General features: G+C 45.8%; 2 protein-coding genes and 1 pseudogene across 3 annotated transcripts in view; all 3 read left to right on the forward strand.

The window, feature by feature from the left end:
• The window catches only part of FYCO1 (FYVE and coiled-coil domain autophagy adaptor 1), a 318,269-nt gene that overhangs the window by 217,677 nt on the left and 76,790 nt on the right, over positions 1–23,802 (forward strand). The gene's annotated exons all lie outside the window — the stretch shown is intronic.
• Positions 1–23,802, forward strand: part of SLC6A20 (solute carrier family 6 member 20) — a gene marked incomplete at its 5' end in the record, with an annotated part of 59,566 nt that overhangs the window by 1,352 nt on the left and 34,412 nt on the right. The window contains 1 exon segment of the mRNA XM_081246589.1: positions 22,250–22,386. Coding sequence (XP_081102715.1) covers positions 22,250–22,386 — 137 coding nt within the window.
• On the forward strand, positions 6,420–6,956 carry LOC308623769 (protein ripply3-like; annotated as a pseudogene). The gene has a single exon. The product of its transcript is annotated as a protein ripply3-like (transcript).

Below are 23,802 nucleotides of genomic sequence, written 5' to 3' on the forward strand. Positions count from 1 at the left end.
CTTTTAATAAGAACCAGGCATGGGAAACCTCCTAAGCCCTCAACTAAAGGGAATTGGTTCCATAAATTATGGAACATGCATGTGGTGGTGCTCTTGGAAGCCATTAAGATGGTTTTTCAAAAAATGTATTTAAGTATTTTTTCATGTCATACATTAAATGGAGGGAGGGAAGTCAGATTCAAAGCTGTATAAAATGGATGATCTCAATTATGTTTTAAAGTATGCAGAGAAAAGAGAATGAACAAAAACATACCAAAGAGAATAAAACAATAGTTATCTTTGGCCGTGTGTGTGTGTGTGTGTGTGTGTGTGTGTGGTGGTGTCTTCTGTACTCAGCATGAGTGTTTTTTTTCACCATAGAGGACAATGAAAGATGTTAGACCAAAGTATTTACTAGGTTTAACCTATTCAAGAAGACCAACATAAAACACTACTCCCTCACTCTCACCCACCCCTCCCAGCTCAAAAAAAAAAAAAACTTGACAGAAGATTAATGTACAGTTTTTTTTTAAAAAATAATGCATTCTTAATCCTCTGACTCCTTTTTTTAATTTGAAAGGCATATATATATATATATATATATATATCTCATAAGTATGTGAAGCGCGTGTATGCCCATATGCTCCAACAGCTTCATAACTGACTTTCGTAAGAATTATTTGTCAGGATGAGATTTCCACATCATTTGGCATTCAGCGCACCTACCCACGATACCTTTACCCTACTACACGTTTCCCAAACATGAGGCCAGGTGAGCCTTGCTGTCACGTGACTATTTAATTCCTTGTTTCTAAAAACAGCATTACCTGAGTAGTCTGCAGGTGGACACTGGTAAGGTGGGGTAGTTCTGAGGTGGAATACAATTGACACTCGAACAACATGGAGGTGAAGGGCGTCCATCCTGCACGCTGTTGAAAATCCCTGAAAATCCGCATATGACTAACAGTTGGCCCTCCGTATCCACAGTTCCTCCATATCTGCGGTTCAGCCCACTGGCGATTATATAGTATTGTAGTACTTACTACTGAAAAAAGTCTGCGTATAAGTGGACCCATGCAGTTCAAACCCAGTGTTGTTCAAGGGTCAACTAGGGAAACGGCAAGACCTTCAAGACCCAGGAAAAGAAAGAAGAAATCTTGTGCCTGGTACAGAGTATACTTAAGCTGATAGGTGGAAAGGTAGATGGATGGATGATGGTTGACCAGCAAATGGACACTGGGGAGAGGATGGATTGGTGGGTGGGTGGAGGGATGGACTGATGGATGGATGGGTCCAAGATGGACAGATGTCGGCTAGGTGGGTGGTGTCCTCTCAGTCATAAGTGTCTACAGAACAAAGACCAAACAGCTTATCCTGGCTCGGTAAGGACTTGACCACCTAACACCTGCCCCTATTTCCACCTCATTTCCTGTCACCCATCTTCCAGCAGCCCCCCTCCCCGCCAACTATTCTGAACAACTGTCCGTTAGTGAATGCCCACTCTCTATCTCCACACTTTGCCCAAGCTATTCCTCCACCTGGGATGCCACTGTTAGCCTGGGGCACTTCCAGCACCTGGGCAGAAGGCCTGCACTTTGTTCTAGAGTTTCTGTCGCCCACTAGCCCCATCTCTGTGAAGTGGTGGGGTCAGAGGAGGCACCCAATGAATATTTGTTGCATGAAGAAGCCAGGTCTGTTATGAAAAGCCACAGAGTTCGTGAGGCAGGGGTGCTGATGGTTTTCCCAAGCCTTTCACTGCCCAACGGTGTCACCTACAGTAAGTGATTTCTGTTTACACTCCCGTTCTGTACCTGACAGGTAACCAACCGCATCATGAAAGGCTCCAGAGCGGGGGTCTAACTCCCCTCTACACAGAGCCCTGGCTTCCACCACCCCACCCCCCACCAGCCAGCAAAGAGCTTGTTTATAAACCGCAGAGCCAGGCTGCGCCAAAATACTTCCCAGAATAAAAAGGATTAGGGGTCCGTGCTCCTTCCCATGAGGCTTCCTTCCTGCTCTGCGGGCCAGGCGGCACAAGGAATGTTAATTCTGAAGATTACATTCCAGGTGCCAGCACCCAATGCTAGAACAAAGGAAAGGCAGCTGAAGGAACTGCACAAAATCTGTGCTTGATAGTCAGCAGGCCTTGGAGACCAAGTCAAAGTCTAAGGCCGTGGTTGTTCAGGAAGAAATTGGGATGCAAATGTGTTGTATACCAACATGTGGAAAATGGGTGCACCTGCCGTTGACTTTTATATAAATGTGCTCAAATCATGGAAGAATCATGGAAGAATGAGAACATTGATGCGGCTCACGGAAATGTGGATTTTTTTCCCCTAAATTTTCTCTATGTGATACTTAACCCATAAAGAGGGACAGTCAGAAGACACCTGAGTAGGCAGTGGGACAGTGACACTTTTCCTCAGAGCCCCTTGTTCTCCTCCCTGGTGCTTAGGTCATTGCATCTCAGACTTTGCCCACCGAAGCTTCTTGATAAACTACAGACTGCTGGCCCTGCCCCTAGAGATTCTGATTTGGAGAGCTGTGGGGGAGGGCAGGATTCTGCATTTCTGACAAGCTCCTAAGTGATGCTGATGGCTGCTGCTGGCCCATGGACCACACTTTAGAGGAATCCCCCACCCCAGACCACCAGCTGCTGGGAGCCAGGCGGTGGGGTGCCAATAATGTAGAACACCTGGCTTTTGGAGGGAGGAGCAGGACCTAATTTATAACATTTGCTGATGACCATGGTGTAAATACTCCCACTGTGGCCAAGTTCAGACTAACCAGTGGAATGTCTGGGAATGTGGGGTTGGGAGGAGATGTGCAGCTCTTGAGAGCTGGTGTGAGCCAGCCCCGGCATGCCTGGAGCCACAGCCCTTCGGGGCAGCCCCCAGCCTGGGACTGAGCCACACCAGGCCAGGCCACAGATGGATGGGTGGGCAGCATGACGGCTGCTCCCTTGTGTACTGTGTGCATGTGTGTGTTGTGCTCAGTCTCTGGCCCTTGGTGTTTCTACAGTGCTCCTGGATGGAACAGAAACCTGAGTTTCAGAGGTTGTAAAGTATCAAACACAGTTTGCAAAGTAAGCTCAAGAGGCTGCGTCCCAGCCGTCAGAAAATGTCCCTGGGAGCCCCATATCTGCTGTTCATCCTGGGATTTCCAAATTCAGTCCTGGTGACAAGCACACTCTTGGGCTTCTAACATGTGCCAGGCACATGTAGGGTGGACACAGGGGACTGAGGCAGAGATGTGTTGAGGGTTAGGTTGGGGTTAGGCTGGGCCTGTAATAAGGAAGAACCTTTATATTCTATCACAAGTTAATCAGTAAAGGGATGTTGCCTATAAGCTTAAATTATACATAATGGCCCATCTCTGGGAACCCTGGCTCCCAGGTAAGGAGCATTAAGCTAAAATACCTTTGTTTAGCTCACAGCAAACATCCTGACGAGGCTCACCTGTGAATGGCTGCATTCCCCCCTCTGGAGGCTGACCGGAACCAGGAAGTGCTTGGCTTTACTCCTCCCCTTTAGTATAAAAGACCCTGAATGCTAACTTAGGCAAGATGGTTCTCTGGGAGGCGGTTTTGCCGTCTTCTCAGTTTTCTGGCTTTCCGAGTAAAGTTGCTATTCCTTCCCCCAGCAACTCATCTCTAGATTTATTGGCCTGTCGTGCAGTACAGGCTGGGACTCGGTAACAAATTTGGGGTTGGGGAATTTGCCGGTAAGGCCCTAGCAGCTGCCGGGACCACTTGTCCAGAGAACCTGCCCTTCAGAATTCCCCAAAGCGGCACCGGCTGCCCCAGTGCTAGGCAATTGGAACAAGGAATTGATATTTGGGAGCCGATGGGTTCCATGCAGTAGGTAAGTCACTCCGGTGTGTACAGCCGGAAACTTTATTTCCTCTCCATTCGGGGCTTTTTCTCCAAAGTAAGCCAGTTTGTATTTGAGTGGGGTGCCCTGTTGGAGAGAGGAAAGAGTTGTTGGACTTTTACCCGGTTCGTTTGCTTCTTTGGATGCTGGCGTTGGTATGTGCCATTTGTGTTTTGTTTGTCTTGAATGTCTGTCTTTAAAAATGGAGAATGTTTCAACTATCCCTAAAGAAAGTCCTCTGAGGTGTGTTTTGGATAAGTGATCTGATTACAGCCATGACCCACGAGTAGAAGATGATGATATTTTATTGTAACATTGTGTGGCCACAGTACCTGTTAGAAACTCCACAAGGGGTTTAGACAGAGTTATCTTGGGACCCTGTGCACCGTATACTGCTACGCTTGCTGTGTTAATTACGTCGTTTGTGGTCTCCTACGTCGTTGGTATATGTAAAACCCCAAGACCAAACTGGAGGGTTTATTTAGATTTTCTGTTTTTTCTTTGGGTTTTTTGTTTCATTTTGTTTGGTACTCTTTCTCCATTTACAGCCAAATCAATTTTGTGATATTTAAAACTCTTAGTGATGTCAGATGGAGGAAAGGAATAGAAAAGGGGGGGAAAAAAAAAAGAAGGCCTGTCTGTAGGACATTCCCAGGGAGAAGAGAAAGGTTGCACTTGGTTCCTAAAATCACCAAAAGCCCCAGCCCAGAATTCAGCCCGGTTGGTTGATGCCAAGGCAAAAAGGCCTCCTTTTAATGGTTAGAGATGATCAATTGCTATTTATGGTTTTATGGTGGCTTTTCTGTGAAGAAGTGGGGAAGGATGATGACATTCTTTACGTGCAAGTATTCGTGCTATTACATCAGGGAAAACAAGAGAAAGAAAGGAATGAGAGTGAGGATAGGTTGCTTCAGACCTTAACTCCTCCAGCTGAGCTCGGGACTGCCCCTCCTTCTAGGGATCAACTAGAAAATCCTGTGTTAGTCCCTGGGGCACAGGGGTCTGGTATGGTATTGCCATCTAAGACCCGACAGGGCACCCAGTTGAGGTGAAGAACCGCTCCCGGGGCTCCCTTACCCCCTTATCTCATAGGGGGCCTAAATGCCAACAGCCAGCCAGCTGGGTTTCTCAGCCTTGTTTATTTGAAAAGATTGCAACCCTCCTTTACAGGGAGCTCTCCTACACCTGAGCCCACTTGACAGTACCAACAGCTGAACCCAATGAGGGAGGATTGCCCTTATTAGAGCATTACTTATCAGTGCATCTTGGCAGGGCTTTGAAAAGGGGAGCCAAAGCACAAAGAGGTTGAACAAAATTCAGCAAAAAAACAAATGAAGACCCCTCTGAATTCTTGGAGATTTATCAGGCCTACAGACATTATACTAATGCAGATTGTGTGGCCCCTGAAAATATTAGAATCGTAAATTTGACCTTTTTTGGGGGGGGCAAAGTGCCTTATATCAGGAGAAAGTTGAAAAAATAAGAGGGTTCATTTGAATTGAACCCTTCTCAATTGGTAGATGTTGCTTTTTAAAGTGTTCAACAGGGCTTCCTTCCCTGGTGGCGCAGTGGTTAAGACTCTGCCTGCCAATTCAGGGGACACAGTTCGAGCCCTGGTCCTGGAAGATCCCACGTGCCGCGGAGCAACTAAGCCCGTGCGCCACAATTACTGAGCCTGCGCGCTACAGCCTGCTAGCCACAACTACTGAGCCTGGGAGCCATGACTACTGAAGCCTGCATGCCTAGAGCCCGTGCTCCACAACAAGACAAGCCACCGCAATGAGAAGTCCATGCACTGCAATGAAGAGTAGCCCCCGCTCACCGCAACTAGAGAAAGCCTGCACACAGCAACAAAGACCCAACACAGCCAAAAATAAATAAAATTAATTAATTAAGAAAAAAATAAAGTGTTCAACAGGGAACAACAACAGAAGAAAGAAGATGCGAAATGAAACGCCACTGTTTTGGCAGTGGCATTGAATTCCCGGAAGGTGAGTAGTTGGGAGAGAGATAAGTCACCGTTGGGGTGGGAACAGCGCACCTGCTGTAAGGAGGAGGAACATTGGAAAATAGGTAGCCCTAGGCTAAAACATAAGAAGAAAATCAGAGACGAGAGCCTCTCATATGATAGAAAGAGAGGAACACTGGTTAATGAAGAGGCCAGGGGCTCCCCTGGACTTGAGGTGCCTAATTCCCTACAGGAACCCCGGGTGAAATTGACAGTGAGGAATGAGCTGATTAACTTTCTGATAGACCTCACCCTGAAGTTTTTCACCAGAACAGCTTGACATCAGAGTCCCACCAGAACAGGCTTTAAGCCTACAGATGGTGCTCATGAAAACCCCAGCAAGGGAGACAGCTCTTCTCCCATGCTCCCCACCCTCCCCAGGTCAATGAAAAGGTAAGACCAGAAGTGTGTGCTAATGGCACCCCAGGGAGGGCTGAAAACACACGATCAACACGAATCCCATTAAAAAGGGATGCTGGGAGGTGAGCGCCCTTGCCCGAGTGGTTAAAGGCACAGCCAGTCACGGGCGACGCTGGAGGGGCGTGGGCTCCGAGGGCACCATGAGACCCGAGGCAGCAGCCGGAGCCCGGGAGGCGCAGGGATGCATCTGTCACTGCCCTGGGGACGGTCCCCCCGGACCACCACTGCCACGCCCGAGAGCCAAACACCATGGAGCCCTTGGATCCTGACCCGCCAGGTTGCTGACCCCACCAGAACTGGAAGCCAGCTTGAGGCTGGGTATGACCCACAAACCTTTGGATCGAAGGGGGCCTTTGGGTTTCAGCATCCTGTAAGACTTTACCCATTTCTAAGAATCAAGAGTATCTGCAGATTTCCGGGGAGAAGGTGCTGGCCAGTTTCCCCGTGCAAGCCACCATTCACTTCTATAACAGTGAGTCCAATTCAGATGAGCAGGAGGAAGGAGTCCAGCCTTCCACCTTCAGTGTCAGGAGGCGCACGATGGCCCAGGAGGAAAGGGCAGAGACCGGCTGACAAACCCAGGATGGCAACCCGGAGGCTGCAGTGGCCTCAGTGGTAAGGGTTCACTCCACCCCCCTGACTCTCCGGGGGATGCTGGGTACTCCCCATACAAATAAGTCTGTCTCTCCAGCACCAGACCAATTCACATGTGCCCTATGGGACAACCCCTGGGGACAGACGCGCCAGGACCCTTTGCATTTCAACTGGGTGTACAAGGACTTGACTTTCTCTGGCCAGCACCCCACTTGTGGCAAGGACTCAGCTTTTACTACTCCTTCTCCTAGTGATTCTTTGTGCCTCATTTATACCTTTGAGAAAGGATTCTAGGACCAAGAGGTTTGCATCCACATGGGTTACTGTCAGGCGGGGCCAACTTTCAGAGTACGTTCAGCAATGTCACTGTGCTGATCAAACAACAAATTATTCCATAACGATTAATAACCCACCCATGCCTCTCACTTAACCTGAGACCCTTTATTTGGCTATTTCCACTTTTGTAAAAATGATTCAGATGTTGTCCGAGGTTGATTGCTTAGTAACATTCTGAAAAATAAAAACTTATTTATAAAAAACACACAAACACACTGAATAATTTCCACATAAGTAACAAAAACAAAAAGATAAGGATTTGTGGGGGGGAACCATTCTGGATAAAAACACATGATGCTTGTCTAAGGGCTGTGTGTATGAATAGAGAGACGAGCTTTAACTCTTAGTTGGGGACCACTTCGGGCTTATTACTTGACTAGAGTAACACTGTTTTCAATCAAAGTACCTAATGTAATATTATTTTCAGCTTTTTATATTTTGATGACCAAATGAGTGTATTTGTCAAGGTTTTTTACTTAACTATTTTACATGTTGTTGTCTTCCCAGTTTCTACTTGAAATAAATATTTTGAGAGACAAAAAAAGCGGGGGGGGACACTGGGACAATCTCTGAGGCAAGAGAATCGCTTCTTCCATTGATAGACTTGTCAAAATACCAGTCAGTATATTCAGAAAAGGACAAGGTGAGGGTCGAAGAGTGGGGTTTCACTTGGACCACATCTCACCTGGCTGGAAATGTAGTGTACAAGGAATTGTTTTGATCCCTGAGGCATCTTGGACACTGTGCTGCGGCACATTCATAATAGTGTCCATGAGGGAGAGATGCCATCTTACAATGGATTCAAAAGTCAGGGGAGTTCCCAGGCGGTCCAGTGGTTAGGACTTGGTGCTTTTATTGCCAAGGGCATGAGTTCAGTCCCTGGTCAAGGAACTAAGATCCTGCAAGCCACTCAGCACAGCCATAAAAAAAAAAAAACATACAATGGGGCCTAACCTACAAAAGACCATCCAGCAAGTCACTCAGAATTGCATGATTTGTGCTAAAAATAACCCAAAGGCGGCTATTGGGCCTCCCCAGATGGGGACCCAACATAGGAACCTGCACCACCGAGGACTGGACTCAAATGCCTTGAGCTGCAGGAAGTCAAGTCAGTTGAAATGCACAAAGGAAGCTTTGAGTAAAACCCTTCCTGGGGACATGATGGGCCTCAGTGTGTCAAGAACGTGTCTGTCAAAGGTGTTTGTTGTGGCAGTGTGGCTGATGACAGCAAAAATGACCCACCAATGGAAGCAGCTGGCTTCACAGCTCAAGGGGATTATCTTGAACCATCAAGGCCAAATCAGTACTGCATGTGCACCTGTACGGAATTGTCACAGAGCTCACATTGCTTGCAGGTTTGCTGGACTGAAGAAGATTGATCGTTCTGGGGGACAAGCTAGAAGATGGGCCCCTTCTTAATCTGGGGATGCTGCCATCATTGATATGGTTCCTGGAAAGCCTATGTGTGTTGAGAGCTTCTCTGACTCTCCTCCTCTGGGCCATTTTGCTGTTTGTGACATGAGAGACAGTTGCTTTGGGTGTCATCAGAGCAGTGGACAAAAAGTCAGCTGGAACTGGCAAGGTCACCAAGTCTGCCCAGAAAGCTCAGAAGGCTAAGTGAATATTATTCCCCAATACCTGCCACCCCAGTCTTAATCAGTGGTGGAAGGATGGTCTCAGAACTGCTTGTCTCAATTGACCATTTAAGTTTAATAGTAAAAGACTGGTTAATGAAAACAATGCATCATAAAACCTTCAGAAGGAAAGGAGAATGTTTTGTGGACCATTTGTTTTTGTGTGTGGCAGTGTAAGGTTCTTAGTTTTTAAAATCAGTACTCTTTAATTGGTTAAAGCCCTCCTTGAGGAAATTATCCCCTGATTTGGATTAAGGCATTGGAACTACATTCATCCTGGAGACCACAATCAACAGGAAAAACTGAGAAAGTGAATACTAATTTGACTTGGGATAAGGCCTCACCAGTTGCCCTGCTGTGAATCAGTGGCTCCCAGAAGCAGGCTTAAAATAAGTCCCTTTGAAATGTTGTGTGGTAGGCCATTTCAGGTGTCTGCTCAGGCGAGAGAATCTATAAATGCTCTAAAAGACCTAGCAGTTGCCAACTATGTTAAAACTTTGGGCACTATACTAACCTCTGTTCATGAGGTTTGCCTCCAACAGGTCTGCCTATCCAACTGAAGTAAATAGTAATTTCATTGTAGCTAGAGAAGCATCAACCTATTTAATTTTGTCCAAATAAATAGCACAGGAATTTAGTATATGTATTGGGAACTGGAACCAGAACTCAAGTTCAATTACAAATTAGACAACAAAGTGCTAAGGGGTTTCATCATGTTCAAATACTTGTAGATAAAAAAGGAAAGATTCTAAGATTCTAAGGAATATTCGTTGCCCCATTTAGCAGGAAATAGCCAGAGCAGTCTTCATCACTTTCTCCACAAAACTGTGGAATGGACATCGACAGTGGGGAATTGTAATACGGAAGAACCTTTGTATTCTACTACAAGTTAATCACTAAAGGGATGTTGCCTATAAGCTTAAGTTACACATAATGGCCCATCTCTGGGAACCCTGCCTCTTGGGTAAGGAATGTAAAGCTAAAATACCTTTGTTTAGCTCACAGGAAACATCCTGACCAGGCCCACCTGTGAATGACTGCAGGCAGGAAGAAATTAACACATTCCCTCCCGAGGCTGACCGGAACCAGGGAATACTTGGCTTTACTCCCTCCCCTTTTAGTATAACAGAAGTCTGAATTCTCAGTCAGCCAAAATGGTTCTTTGGGACACAAGCCCACCATCTTCTCGGTCTGCTGACTTTCTGAATAAAGTCGCTATTCCTTGCCCTAGCAATTCATCTCGATTTTATTGGTCTGTGTGTGGCGACCTGTACAAGCTTGGACTCGGTAACAGGCCATCCACACAGGGCTGGGTAGGTGCCTCTGTTACCTGTTTCTGCATGACAGACCACTCTAAAACTGAAGGACTTAGAAGGAATGATAGAATAAGAAAACCACCATTTGGCAACCAACATAGTAAATAATTGTTTCAGGCAGGATTCTACCCATGGATGCTAAAAGTAGTGGGCAAAGGTCTGCTGAGAAATAGGATAGTTACCTGGTCTCAAAATATCTCCCTACAAGATACGTAGTAATTTCAAAGGGGAAATAGTAACTTTCAGTAGAGAAACCTGGTGGACCCCAACTTAACCTAGTGAGTAAGTTAACATTTCCAAGCATGGGGCAAATCTACATTATGTCCCTCTGGACAAAGAACCAGGTCACTTTAGTGTTCCTGCCAAAACTGAAAATAAGGGGCATTCCACAGAATAACTGGCTAGTGTCTCCAGTGTTTCAAGGTCATTAAAGACGAAGACTGAGGCACTGTCCTATATTAAAGGAAGCTAACTAGACGTGGCAGATGCCTTGTGCGATCGTGAGCTGTATCTGAGACCAGGAAAAGGACGTTAGTGGAATAATTGATAAAATTCCAGTAAGGTCTACAGCTAAAATAATTCTGTATCAGTGTTAATTTCCTGATTTTTTTGCTCAGTGCCCTGGGATTATATAAGAGAATGTCTTTGTTTTTAGGAAAGACATACTGAAGTATTAAGAGGTAAAAAAGTCATGGCTAAAACACTTCTGTGAGTGGCTGGGCACTTCTCTACTGGTTTCATCAGGCCTGGCTCATGCAGCTACATTTGCTGGTGGGTGGGCTGGGCCGGAAGTGCCCTCACATGTTGGCAGTTGGTGCTGAGTTGGCTGGGCCCCTCGGCTCTCCTCCATGTGGCCCTTCATCCCCAGGTAGCCTAGACCAGCTTATATACGTGGTGGTCTCAGGGCCATGCTCCAAGAGGATGAAGGTGGAGCTGTGAGGTATCTTGAGGTCTGAGCTCTGGAGCCACCATGGTGCCCTCTTCCCCACATTCTACTGGACAAAGCAAGTCCCAGAGCCAGGCCAGATCCATGGGTGGAAATGGACTCCACCTCTTCCCAGGAGCAGCTGCAAAGAGTGTGTGGCTGTATTTAGTCTCCCACACTATTGCCCCATTGAGTTGCATGGGAGCAGATGCACCCTTTTTCAGACCTCTGTTAGCTTCTCCCTGATGCCAGGGTCTCCTCATTACAGAGCCAGGGTCAGAATTTTTACATAAAAGGAGCATGGGGGACAGTCCAGTTGGAAGAGGGTTGGTTAACGGACTTGTTCTCAAACTGATGACAAAACAAAATTATTTTATTGAGGTATATTTGCATGCAGAAAAATTCATGTTTATTGGCATCCAGTAATACGAATTTTGACAAATGCAGGCAGTTGTTATCCCCACAATCATGTCCCCTTGTAGTCAGCCCCTCCTTACTCCCAGCCCCCAGCAGCCACAGATCTTTTTCCCTATAGTTCTGCCTTTTCCAGAATGTCATATAAATGGAATCACACAGTACGTTGCCTTTTGAATCTGGCATCTTTCACTTAGCATAATGCTTTTGAGATTCTCCCATGTGGCTGCATAAATCAGTAGCTTGTTTCTTTTTATTGGCTGAGTAACATTCCACTGTATGGATGTACCAGAGTTTGTTTATCCATTCACGCACTGAAGGACAATGAGGTAGTTTCTAGTTTATGGCAACTGTGAATACAGACACTGTAAATGTTCAGGTATAGGTTTTCGTGTGAACATAAGTTTTCATTTCTCTAGAATAAATACCCAGGAGTGGGATTGCTGGTCATACAGTAAATGTATGCTTAACTTTATAACAAACTGTCATACTGCTTTCCAGAGTGGCTGAACCATCTTACATTCCCACTAGTAATGTATGAGAGTTCCTCCAAATCCTCATCAGCATTTGGTATTGTCAGCATTCCCTATTTTAGCCATTTTAAGAGGTGTGTAGTGTCATCTCATAGTGGGTTGAATATGCAGTCTCCTAATGAACACCAGTGCTGATCATCTTTTCATGTGCTATTTTACCATTCATATATTTTCTTCAGTGAAATGTCTGTTCATATTTTTGTACATTTTTGAATGAGTTCTTTTCCATTTTTGAGTTTTTATATATTCTAGATATAAAGATACATGGATATCTTTTTCAAATGTGTTTTGCAAATACTTTCTTCCGGTTTGTAGCTTGTCTGTCTTTTATTTTTTTTTCCTGCATTTATTTTTTAAATTTTTTTCATCTTTATTGGAGTATAATTGCTTTACAATGGTGTGTTAGTTTCTGCTTTATAACAAAGTGAATCAGTTATACATATACATATGTCCCCATATCTCTTCCCTCTTGCATCTCCCTTCCTCCCACCCTCCCTATCCCACCGCTCTAGGTGGTCACAAAGCACTGAGCTGATCTCCCAGTGCTATGTGGCTGCTTCCCACTAGCTATCTATTTTACGTTTGGTAGTGTATATATGCCAATGCCACTCTCTCACTTTGTCACAGGTTACCCTTCCCCCTCCCCATATCCTCAAGTCCATTCTCTAGTAGGTCTGTGTCTTTATTCCTGTCTTACCCCTAGGTTCTTCATGACATTTTTTTCTTAAATTCCATATATATGTGTTAGCATATGGTATTTGTCTTTCTCTTTCTGACTTCACTCTGTATGACAGACTCTAGGTCCATCCACCTCATTACAAATAGCTCAATTTCATTTCTTTTTATGGCTGAGTAATATTCCATTGTATATATGTGCCACATCTTCTTTATCCATTCATCTGATGATGGACACTTAGGTTGTTTCCATCCCCTGGCTATTGTAAATAGAGCTACAATGAACATTTTGGTACATGACTCTTTTTGAATTATGGTTTTCTCAGGGTATATGCCCAGTAGTGGGATTGCTGAGTCATATGGTAGTTCTATTTGTAGTTTTTTAAGGAACCTCCATACTGTTCTCCATAGTGGCTTACCAATTCACATTCCCACCAATAGTGCAAGAGTGTTCCCTTTTCTCCACACCCTCTCCAGCATTTATTGTTTCTAGATTTTTTGATGATGGCCATTCTGACTGGTGTGAGATGATATCTCATTGTAGTTTTGATTTGCATTTCTCTGATGATTAATGATGTTGAGCATTCTTTCATGTGTTTGTTGGCAGCCTGTATATCTTCTTTGGAGAAATGTCTATTTAGGTCTTCTGCACATTTTTGGATTGGGTCGTTTTTTTGTTATTGAACTGCATGAGCTGCTTGTAAATATTGGAGATTAATCCTTTGTCAGTTGCTTCATTTGCAAATATTTTCTCCCATTCTGAGGGTTGTCTTTTGGTCTTGTTTATGGTTTCCTTTGCTGTGCAAAAGCTTTGAAGTTTCATTAGGTCCCATTTGTTTATTTTTGTTTTTATTTCCATTTCTCTAGGAGGTGGGTCAAAAAGGATCTTGCTGTGATTTATGTCATAGAGTGTTCTGCCTATGTTTTCCTCTAAGAGTTTGATAGTTTCCGGCCTTACATTTAGGTCTTTAATCCATTTTAAGCTTATTTTTGTGTATGGTGTTAGGGAGTGATCTAATCTCATACTTTTACATGTAGCTGGCCAGTTTTCCCAGCACCACTTATTGAAGAGGCTGTCCTTTCTCCACTGTACATTCTTGCCTCCTTTAGTAAAGATAAGGTGACCATATGTGCGTGGGTTTATCTCTGTGCTTTCTATCCTGTTCCATTGATCTATATTTCTGTTTTTGTGCCAGTACCATACTGTCTTGATTACTGTAGCTTTGTAGTAGTCTGAAGTCAGGGAGCCTGATTCCTCCAGCTCCATTTTTTGTTCTCAAGATTGCTTTGGCTATTCGGGGTCTTTTGTGTTTCCATACAAATTGTGAAATTTTTTGTTCTAGTTCTGTGAAAAATGCCAGTGGTAGTTTGATAGGGATTGCATTGAATCTGTAGATTGCTTTGGGTAGTAGATTCATTTTCACAATGTTGGTTCTTCCAATCCAAAAACATGGTATATCTCTCCATCAATTTTTATCATCCTTAATTTCTTTCAGCAATGTCTTATAATTTTCTGCATACAGGACTTTTGTCTCCTTAGGTAGGTTTATTCCTAGATATTTTATTCTTTTTTTTTTTTTTTTTTTTTACGGTATGCAGGCCTCTCACTGCTGTGGCCTCTCCCTCCATGGAGCACAGGCTCCAGATGCGCAGGCCCAGTGGCCACGGCTCACGGGCCCAGCCGCTCCACGGCATGTGGGATCCTCCCGGACCGGGGCACAAACCCGTGTCCCCTGCATCGGCAGGCAGACTCTCAACCACTGCGCCACCAGGGAAGCCCGATATTTTATTCTTTTTGTTGCAGTGGTAAATGGGAGTGTTTTCTTGATTTCACTTTCAGATTTTTCATCATTAGTGTATAGGAATGCCAGAGACTTCTGTGCATTAATTTTGTATCCTGCTACTTTTACCACATTCATTGATTAGCTCTAGTAGTTTTCTGGTAGCATCTTTAGGATTCTCTATGTATAGTATCATGTCATCTGAAAACAGTGACAGCTTTACTTCTTCTTTTCCAATTTGGATTCCTTTTATTTCCTTTTCTTCTCTGATTGCTATGGCTAAAACTTCCAAAACTATGTTAAAGAAGAGTGGTGAGAGTGGGCAACCTTGTCTTTTTCCTGATCTTAGTGGAAATGCTTTTAGTTTTTCACCATTGAGGACGATGTTGGCTGTGGGTTTGTCATATATGGCCTTTATTATGTTGAGGAAAGTTCCCTCTATGCCTACTTTCTGGAGGGTTTTTATCATAAATGGGTGTTGAATTTTGTCAAAAGCTTTCTCTGCATCTATTGAGATGACCATATGGTTTTTCTCCTTCAATTTGTTAATATGGTGTATCACAATGATTGATTTGCGTATATTGAAGAATCCTTGCATTCCTGGAATAAACCCCACTTGATCATGGTGTATGATCCTTTTAATGTGCTGTTGGATTCTGTTTGCTAGTATTTTGTTGAGGATTTTTGCATCTATGTTCATCAGTGATACTGGATTTCTTTCTTTGTGACATCTTTGTCTGGTTTGGGTATCAAGGTGATGGTGGCCTCGTGGAATGAGTTTGGGAGTGTTCCTCCCTCTGCTATATTTTGGAAGAGTTTGAGAAGGATAGGTGTTAGCTCTTCTCTAAATGTTTGATAGAATTCGCCTGTGAAGCCATCTGGTCCTGGACTTTTGTTTGTTGGAAGATTTTTTATCACAGTTTCAATTTCAGTGCTTGTGATTGGTCTGTTCATATTTTCTATTTCTTCCTGATTCAGTCTTGGCAGGTTGTGCATTTCTAGGAATTTGTCCATGTCTTCCAGGTTGTCCATTTTATTGGCATAGAGTTGCTTGTAGTAATCTCTCATGATCTTTTGTATTCCTGCAGTGTCAGTTGTTACTTCTCCTTTTTCATTTCTAATTCTATTGATTTGAGTCTTCTCCCTTTTTTTCTTGATGAGTCTGGCTAATGGTTTATCAATTTTGTTTATCTTCTCAAAGAACCAGCTTTTAGTTTTATTGATCTTTGCTATCGTTTTCTTCATTTCTTTTTCATTTATTTCTGATTTGATCTTTATGATTTCTTTTCTTCTGCTAACTTTGGGGGTTTTTTGTTCTTCTTTCTCTAATGGCTTTAGGTGCAAAGTTAGGTTGTTTATTCAAGATGTTTCCTGTTTCTTAATGTAGGATTGTATTGCTGTAAACTTCCCTCTTAGAACTGCTTTTGCTGCATCCCATAGGTTTTGGGTCGTCGTGTCTCCATTGTCATTTGCTTCTAGGTATTTTTTGATTTCTTCTTTGATTTCTTCAGTGATCACTTTGTTATTAAGTAGTGTATTGTTTAGCCTCCATGTGTTTGTATTTTTTACAGTACTTTTCCTGTAATTGATATCTAGTCTCATAGCATTGTGGTTGGAAAAGTTACTTGATACAATTTCAATTTTCTTAAATTTACCAAGGCTTGATTTGTGACCCAAGATATGATCTATCCTGGAGAATGTTCCATGAGCACTTGAGAAAAATGTGTATTCTGTTGTTTTTGGATGGAATGTCCTATAGATATCAATTAAGTCCATCTTGTTTAATGTATCATTTAAAGCTTGTGTTTTCTTATTTATTTTCATTTTGGATGATCTGTCCATTGGTGAAAGTGGGGTGTTAAAGTCCCCTACTATGAATGTGTTACTGTTGATTTCCCCTTTTATGGCTGTTAGTACTTGCCTTATGTATTGAGGTGCTCCTATTTTGGGTGCATAAATATTTACAATTGTTATATCTTCTTCTTGGATCGATCCCTTGATCATTATGTAGTGTCCTTCTTTGTCTCTTCTAATAGTCTTTATTTTAAAGTCTATTTTGTCTGATATAAGAATTGCTACTCCAGCTTTCCTTTGGTTTCCATTTGCATGGGATATCTTTTTCCATCCCCTCACTTTCAGTCTGTATGTGTCCCTAGGTCTGAAGTGAGTCTCTTGTAGACAGCATATTTATGGGTCTTGTTTTTGTATCCATTCAGCCAGTCTGTCTCTTTTGGTGGGAGCATTTAATCCATTTACATTTAAGGTAATTATCGATATGTATGTTCCTATTCCCATTTTCTTAATTGTTTTGGGTTTGTTATTGTAGGTCTTTTCCTTCTCTTGTGTTTCTTGCCTAGAGAAGTTCCTTTAGCATTTGTTGTAAAGCTGGTTTGGTGGTGCTGAACTCTCTCAGCTTTTGCTTGTCTGTAAAGGTTTTAATTTCTCCATCAAATCTGAATGAGATCCTTGCTGGGTAGAGTAATCTTGGTTGTAGGTTTTTCTCCTTCATCACTTTAAATATGTCCTGCCAGTCCCTTCTGGCTTGCAGAGTTTCTGCTGAAAGATCAGCTGTTAACCTGATGGGGATTCCCTTGTGTGTTATTTGTTGTTTTTCCCTTGCTGCTTTTAATATGTTTTCTTTGTATTTAACTTTTGACAGTTTGATTAATATGTGTCTTGGCGTGTTTCTCCTTGGATTTATCCTGTATGGGACTCTCTATGCTTCCTGGACTTGATTAACTATTTCCTTTCCCATATTAGGGAAGTTTTCAACTATAATCTCTTCAAATATTTTCTCAGTCCCTTTCTTTTTCTCTTCTTCTTCTGGAACCCCTATAATTCGAATGTTGGTGCGTTTAATGTTGTCCCAGAGGTCTCTGAGACTGTCCTCAGTTCTTTTCATTCTTTTTTCTTTATTCTGCTCTGCAGTAGTTATTTCCACTATTTTATCTTCCATGTCACTTATCCGTTCTTCTGCCTCAGTTATTCTGCTATTGATCCCATGTAGAGTATTTTTCATTTCATTTATTGTGTTTTGAATCGTTGCTTGATTCATCTTGAGTTCTTCTAGATCCTTGTTAACTATTTCTTGCATTTTGTCTATTCTATTTCCGAGATTTTGGATCATCTTTACTATCATTATTCTGAATTCTTTTTCAGGTAGACTGCCTATTTCCTCTTCATTTGTTAGGTCTGGTGGGTTTTCATCTTGCTCCTTCATCTGCTGTGTGTTTTTCTGTCTTCTCATTTTGCTTATCTTACTGTGTTTGGGGGTCTCCTTTTTGCAGAGGCTGCAGGTTCATAGTTCCCGTTGTTTTGGTGTCTGTCCCCAGTGGCTAAGGTTGGTTCAGTGGGTTGTGTAGGCTTCCTGGTGGAGGGTGCCTGTGTTCTGGTGGATGAGGCTGGATCTTGTCTTTCTGGTGGGCAGGTCCACGTCTGCTGGTGTGTTTTGGGGTGTCTGTGGACTTATTATGATTTTAGGCAGCCTTTCTGCTAATGGGTGGGGTTGTGTTCCTGTCTTGCTAGTTGTTTGGCATAGGGAGTCCAGCACTGTAGCTTGCTGGTCATTGAGATAAGCTGGGTGTTGGTGTTGAGATGGAGATCTCTGGGAGATTTTCGCCGTTTGATATTACGTGGAGTTCGGAGGTCTCTTTTGGACCAGTGTCCTGAAGTTGGCTCTCCCACCTCAGAGGCACAGCACTGACTCCTGGCTGCAGCACCAAGCCTTTCATCCACACGGCTCAGAATAAAAGGGAGAAAAAGTAGAAAGAAAGAAAGAGGATAAAAGAAAATAAAGTAAGGTAGAATAAAATAAAGTTATTAAAATAAAGAATTATTAAGAAAAAAAGTTTTTTTAAAGTAAAAAAAAAAAAAACCAAAAAACAAAAAAAGACAGATAGAACCCTAGGACAAATGGTGAAAGTAAAGGTATACAGACAAAATCTCACACAGAAGCATACACGTACACACTCACAAAAAGAGGAAAAGGAGAAAAAAATAATCTTGCTCTCAAAGTCCACCTCCTCAATTTGGGATGATTCGTTGTCTATTCATGTATTCCACAGATGCAGGGTACATCGAGTTGATTGCGGAGCTTTAATCTGCTGCTTCTGAGGCTGCTGGGAGAGATTTCCCTTTCTCTTCTTTGTTCGCACAGCTCCCGGGGCTCAGCTTTGGATTTGGCCCCGCCTCTACGTGTAGGTCGCTGGAGGACGTCTGTTCTTCGCTCAGACAGGACGGGGTTAAAGGAGCCGCTGATTCGGGGGCTCTGGCTCACTCAGGCTGCGGGGGAGGGAGGGGCACGGAGGCGGGGCGAGCATGCGGCGGCCGAGGCCGGCGTGATGTTGCGCCAGCACGAGGTGCGCCCGTGTGTTCTCCCGGGGAAGTTGTCCCTGGATCCCGGGACCCTGGCAGTGGCTGGCAGCACAGGCTCCCGGGATGGGAGGTGTGGAGAGTGACCTGCGCTCGCACACAGGCTTCTTGGTGGCGGCAGCAGCAGCCCCAGCGTCCCACGCCCGTCTCTGGGGTCCGCGCTTTCAGCCGCGGCTCGCGCCCGTCTCTGGAGCTCCTTTAAGCAGCGCTCTGAATCCCCTCTCCTCACGCACCAGGAAACAAAGAGGGAAGGAAAAGTCTCTTGCCTCTTCGGCAGCTCCAGACTTTTCCCCGGACTCCCTGCCGGCCAGCCGTGGTGCACTAACCCCCTTCAGGCTGTGTTCACGCCGCCAGCGCTCTGACTGAAGCCCAAGCCTCAGCTCCCAGCCCCGCCCGCCCCAGCGGGTGAGCAGAGAAGCCTCTCGGGCTGGTGAGTGCCGGTCGGCACCGATCCTCTGTGTGGGAATCTCTCCGCTTTGCCCTCCGCACCCCTGTTGCTGCACTCTCCTCCGTGGCTCCGAAGCTTGCCGCCTCCGCCACCCGCAGTCTCTGCCCGCGAAGGGGCTTCTAGTGTGTGGAAACCTTTCCTCCTTCACGGCTCCCTCCCACTGGTGCAGGTCCTGTCCCTATTCTTTTGTCTCTGTTTATTCTTTTTCCTTTTGCCCTACCCAGGTACGGGGGGAGTTTCTTGCCTTTTGGGAGGTCTGAGATCTTCTGCCAGCGTTCAGTAGGTGTTCTGTAGGAGTTGTTCCACATGTAGGTGTATTTCTGATGTATCTATGGGGAGGAAGGTGATCTCCGCGTCTTACTCTTCCGCCATCTTCCCCTAGATCTGTACGTCCTCATAACAATGTCTTTAATGAAGCACAGTTTTAAAATGAAGTCTGATATTTTATCAATATTTTCTTTCACAAATAGTGTTTTTGATGTTGTATCTAAGAAATCTTTGCCCAACCTAAGGTCAGAAGGATTTTCTCCTGTGTTTTCTTCTAGAAGTCTTACAGTTTTAAGTTGTACATGTAGGTCTATGATCCATTTTGAGGGCTTTTTTTGGGTATAAAGTGTGATATATGGGTTGAGGTTCATTGTTTCTGCATATGGATGTTCAATATGTTTAATTTGTTGAGCATAATTTGTTGAGAAAGTGATCATAGAGCAGATCATAGAGCACTGGGACTGTGTGTGTGTTTGGATGGTTGGGCAGTGGGAGGGGTAATAGAAATTACTGAAGGGCAACACTAAGGAACCCATCTGGGCACCAGGCCTTGAATGTCCAACCTTCCCACAGGCAGTGGACCATCAAGCAGGCTCTGTGAAAGAGAAAAACCTTCCGTGGACCTTTCCAGGCCTCCTGTGGCTACTGTTTAACATCTTGGGTGAAAATAATCTTTTCTTATAACCACTGAGGGTTCGAATGCTGCTCCAGGCAGGTTGTGCCAACACAACCTATACTGATGGGTATATGGTGGGTGGGAGCCCCTGACAGCCTCGTGGACTCCTTGCTGTTGAGAGGAACCGGCTAAGATGCTGTAACACCTCCCTGCTGGGCAGGAAGGGAGCAGGGGCTGGCAGAGTCTTCAAAACAGGGTCCAGAAACGAGGGGGCAGGATTCGTTGTAGCCTTGATGTGAGCAGGGAGGACGAAGCTGGGAGCGCGGAGGTTGGTGATGTGGGGCCCGCTCTCCCGAGCACACGCCGGCACCTTTCTCTCCGTCGTGAGAGGGCCTTGCAGAGGCTCTGCTTGGCCTCGGTGGCAGCCATTCTCCTTCTGGGATTTCTGTCCCGAGGAAATAATCAAACACGTGGACCAGGCTTTGTTTAGGACGGCAGAAAACTGGCAACAGCCCAAGTGCCCAAGGACTGATGTGATGAAAGAAATTCCAGGCTCATTCTCCCAGTGGAATGTTGTGCAGCTTCTTAAGGGGTGATGGGAAGGTACACAGTGTGGTCGAGAGACTGACGGTGAGATCCTGTCGGGAGAGAGAAGTGGGTTATAGGACAGCACATATGTACAATGGAGGCATTTTTGTAAATATTACACGTTCCTGTGAACATACGTATTGTGTTGTTTACCTTAATACTTCCAGAGCCAGTTCCTTCTGTAACCAGCCTTTAATCCCTGCAGCTGTAGAGTCAGGGTTTTCTTTTAATCAGAAGTCCTGCCCTCCTCTCCCAGTGAACCTTTTTTCAGGTCCACTGCCAAGGAGCTAGGAGCTGGGGGAAGGATGTCCGAGGGGCTGTGGAGGAGGGGGCGGGACCAGCAGGAGAAGCAGTGGGGCAGCCGGGGTGGGGGACGCCCCCGCAGGCTGCCGTCCTCTGTCCATGTGTCTGGCAGTGGGGGGCCTTTTGTAGCTCCGTTCACACGTCCTGGCTCCCCACTCTCACCAAGGGCCATTGTCTGCAGGTGGCTCCTTGGGAACCAGTGGGTTTAAAATTTGAACTAGTCATAATACCCTTTATTAAAACTTAGGCTGAAGGCCACTGTATACAACAGATATACATCCAACAGAGGTGCTCTGTAAAGGGAGCTGGTGGCCTGGGCTCGGTCCGTCGGGGACCTCCTTGTCTCCACACATACGTAGCAAGCCCTTGCCTCATCTCTGAAGACAAAGGCCCAGAGGAGTATTCTGTGGCTCCAGACAATCATGAAGCAGCTGAAATTCCTCTGCCCAGGTGATCCCTCGTGGGCAGGGAGTAGGGCTGCTACTCTCCCATCCATCCTACACTCAGCTCAGGGCCCGGCCCAGAGGAAGCATTTAGTAAAACAGCTGTTTGGTGTAATACCTCCACCCAGATGGGGGGGGCACCATCTGGGCCATGTCAAAAGCCCAAAGGAGGTGTGTGGAGGTGGGTGGCTGGCTGACTGGATTCAGAGGTGATGTTCAAAACATTTAACCACTCAGTGGTCCAGACTCTGATCAACTATTAGTTGCTACAATAGAAATGGAATGGGGGTTTCTGGCAGAGAGGCTTCTGGGGGTTTCTGGGCAGCTGAGGCCTTGAGGAAGGCGCTCAACGGTCTTGGCATTGGTGGCGATTTACCACCCAGGATGGGCGTGTTTAACGATCTTAACAACTGATGTGGCTGCTTGTCATCCATGGATGGAGTGATGAATAGAAAGACAAAAGGATAGAAGGACAGCTGGATGGATGGAAAGACAGAAGAGTGGATGGGTGGAAGGATGGAGGATGAGTACAAAGAGAGGAAGGTGGATTCTGAGGTAAAGATAAAATACAAGAAGGAATGGAGGATGGATGGAAAGGTAGAAGGATGAATAGACCAGTGGAAAGACGGGAGGGTGGATGGAAGGACTTTTGCACAGAGGTTAGGTGGGGTCCAGAGTAAAGCCCTGGGTGATGGCCTGGTTCCGGCTCTGGACACCCACAGGTAGTTTCCTGGTGCCCTATGTCGTCATGCTCACCGTGGAGGGCGTGCCGCTCCTGTACCTGGAACTGGCAGTGGGGCAGCGCATGCGCCAGGGCAGCATCGGCGCCTGGAGGACCATCAACCCCTACCTCAGTGGTGTTGGTAAGTGGGTGCTCTCCAGTCCTCTCCCACCTGTGGACCCCCAGACTATGTTTTGGGCGGGAGAAGGTGATGGGGGGAGTCCCTTGGCAAAGCTGCTGGATCAAGGGGCAAACATGAGGCCCCAGAGAGAGCCCTTGAGTGGGGCGGGTGGAAGGCCCAGGAGGGGTGCCATAGAATGTGCGCTGAGAGGGGCCGGATTTCTTACCCATGGGACGGTGAGAGAGGGAGGATGCACACCCCCTGGGGAACTGATGCCACATTGCTTCTCTTCTCTGGGGCTCAGTTTGCTCATTTGTAACAGGGAAACAGCTGCCCCAGAAAGGAGCTGTAACTCAGTGTCCTGTCCAGCAGCCATTCTGGGAACCTGTATATCGGCTCCCTCTGTCAGCGAGCACCTGCTCTGTGCCAGGTGCTGGCCTGTCTGTGTATGTGTGTGAACTCGTCTAATCTTCATCACAGCAGAGCGGGTGTGGGTGCCATTAACATCTCCAGTGCATGGAGGCCGAGGCACAGTGGATGGCAAAAGGGACACTGCTTTCCATCCTGCCTCCCCTGAGTTACCCTGAGCCAGTGTCCGGGGTGCCTGCGGGAGATCTTTGCCCGACCTGTGCGGCCCTCGTGGGCCGGGGCTCCTCTGCTGAACTTTGACCAGCAGTGGCCACGGTCTGTTCTGCTCACCTCTCCCACCCCCCAGGCAGAAAGGGGGACAGGAAAGTGTCGGGAGCAAGGAGGATGTGAACTTGGACATGACTTAGTCTCAGATGCAGAAGAAATGTGTCCGGTGGCCTCACACATCACCTCCAAATCGCACTGCCTCCTCCTCTTGAATGGCCGTTAATATTTAACACAGAGGTGTGTGGTTTTACAATCGGCCCGCGTCATCAATCACAGAGGGCTTCTCTGAGGCAGCATTTGCTGAATAGGAAAAATACCAGATGTTGGTGCCAATCGGGGATGCTGGTGAATGTTTAACAACCAGCTCTGTGAGGTGGGGCGGGGGAGGGGAAGGCCTGGTTGTAGCATTTACTGATACCGGTGGTGTAACTACCGCCACCACGGCCACCATCAACTTCTAAGGAGATGTCCCGGAGCCTGGGGTCGGGCAGAGCCGTGCACAGCGGCTCTCGGGGCTGGCGAGGGCCACAGCTCCAGGACATCACTGGTTCCCCGCAGGCCTGACCAGGTCAGGGGTAGCCCCCATCCCCTCCACTCCTGACATACCTCCTCACACCGTGTTCCCTGGCACTGCTGGGCAGGGTTTGGCACAAGTGACCCAGCTTCAGGTAAGCCAGGGAGAGAGCAATGTTAGGTCTGGCATCAGTGACAAAGTGCTTCTCACACTAGGTGCGAATCCTAGTTGTGCCACTTAATAGCTGTGTGGTCTTGGGCAAGTGCTGTGTCTCAGTTTCCCTCTCC

Source organism: Mesoplodon bidens (genome assembly GCF_964165515.1).
Source record: "Mesoplodon bidens genome assembly, chromosome: 10".
NCBI lineage: Eukaryota > Metazoa > Chordata > Mammalia > Artiodactyla > Ziphiidae > Mesoplodon > Mesoplodon bidens.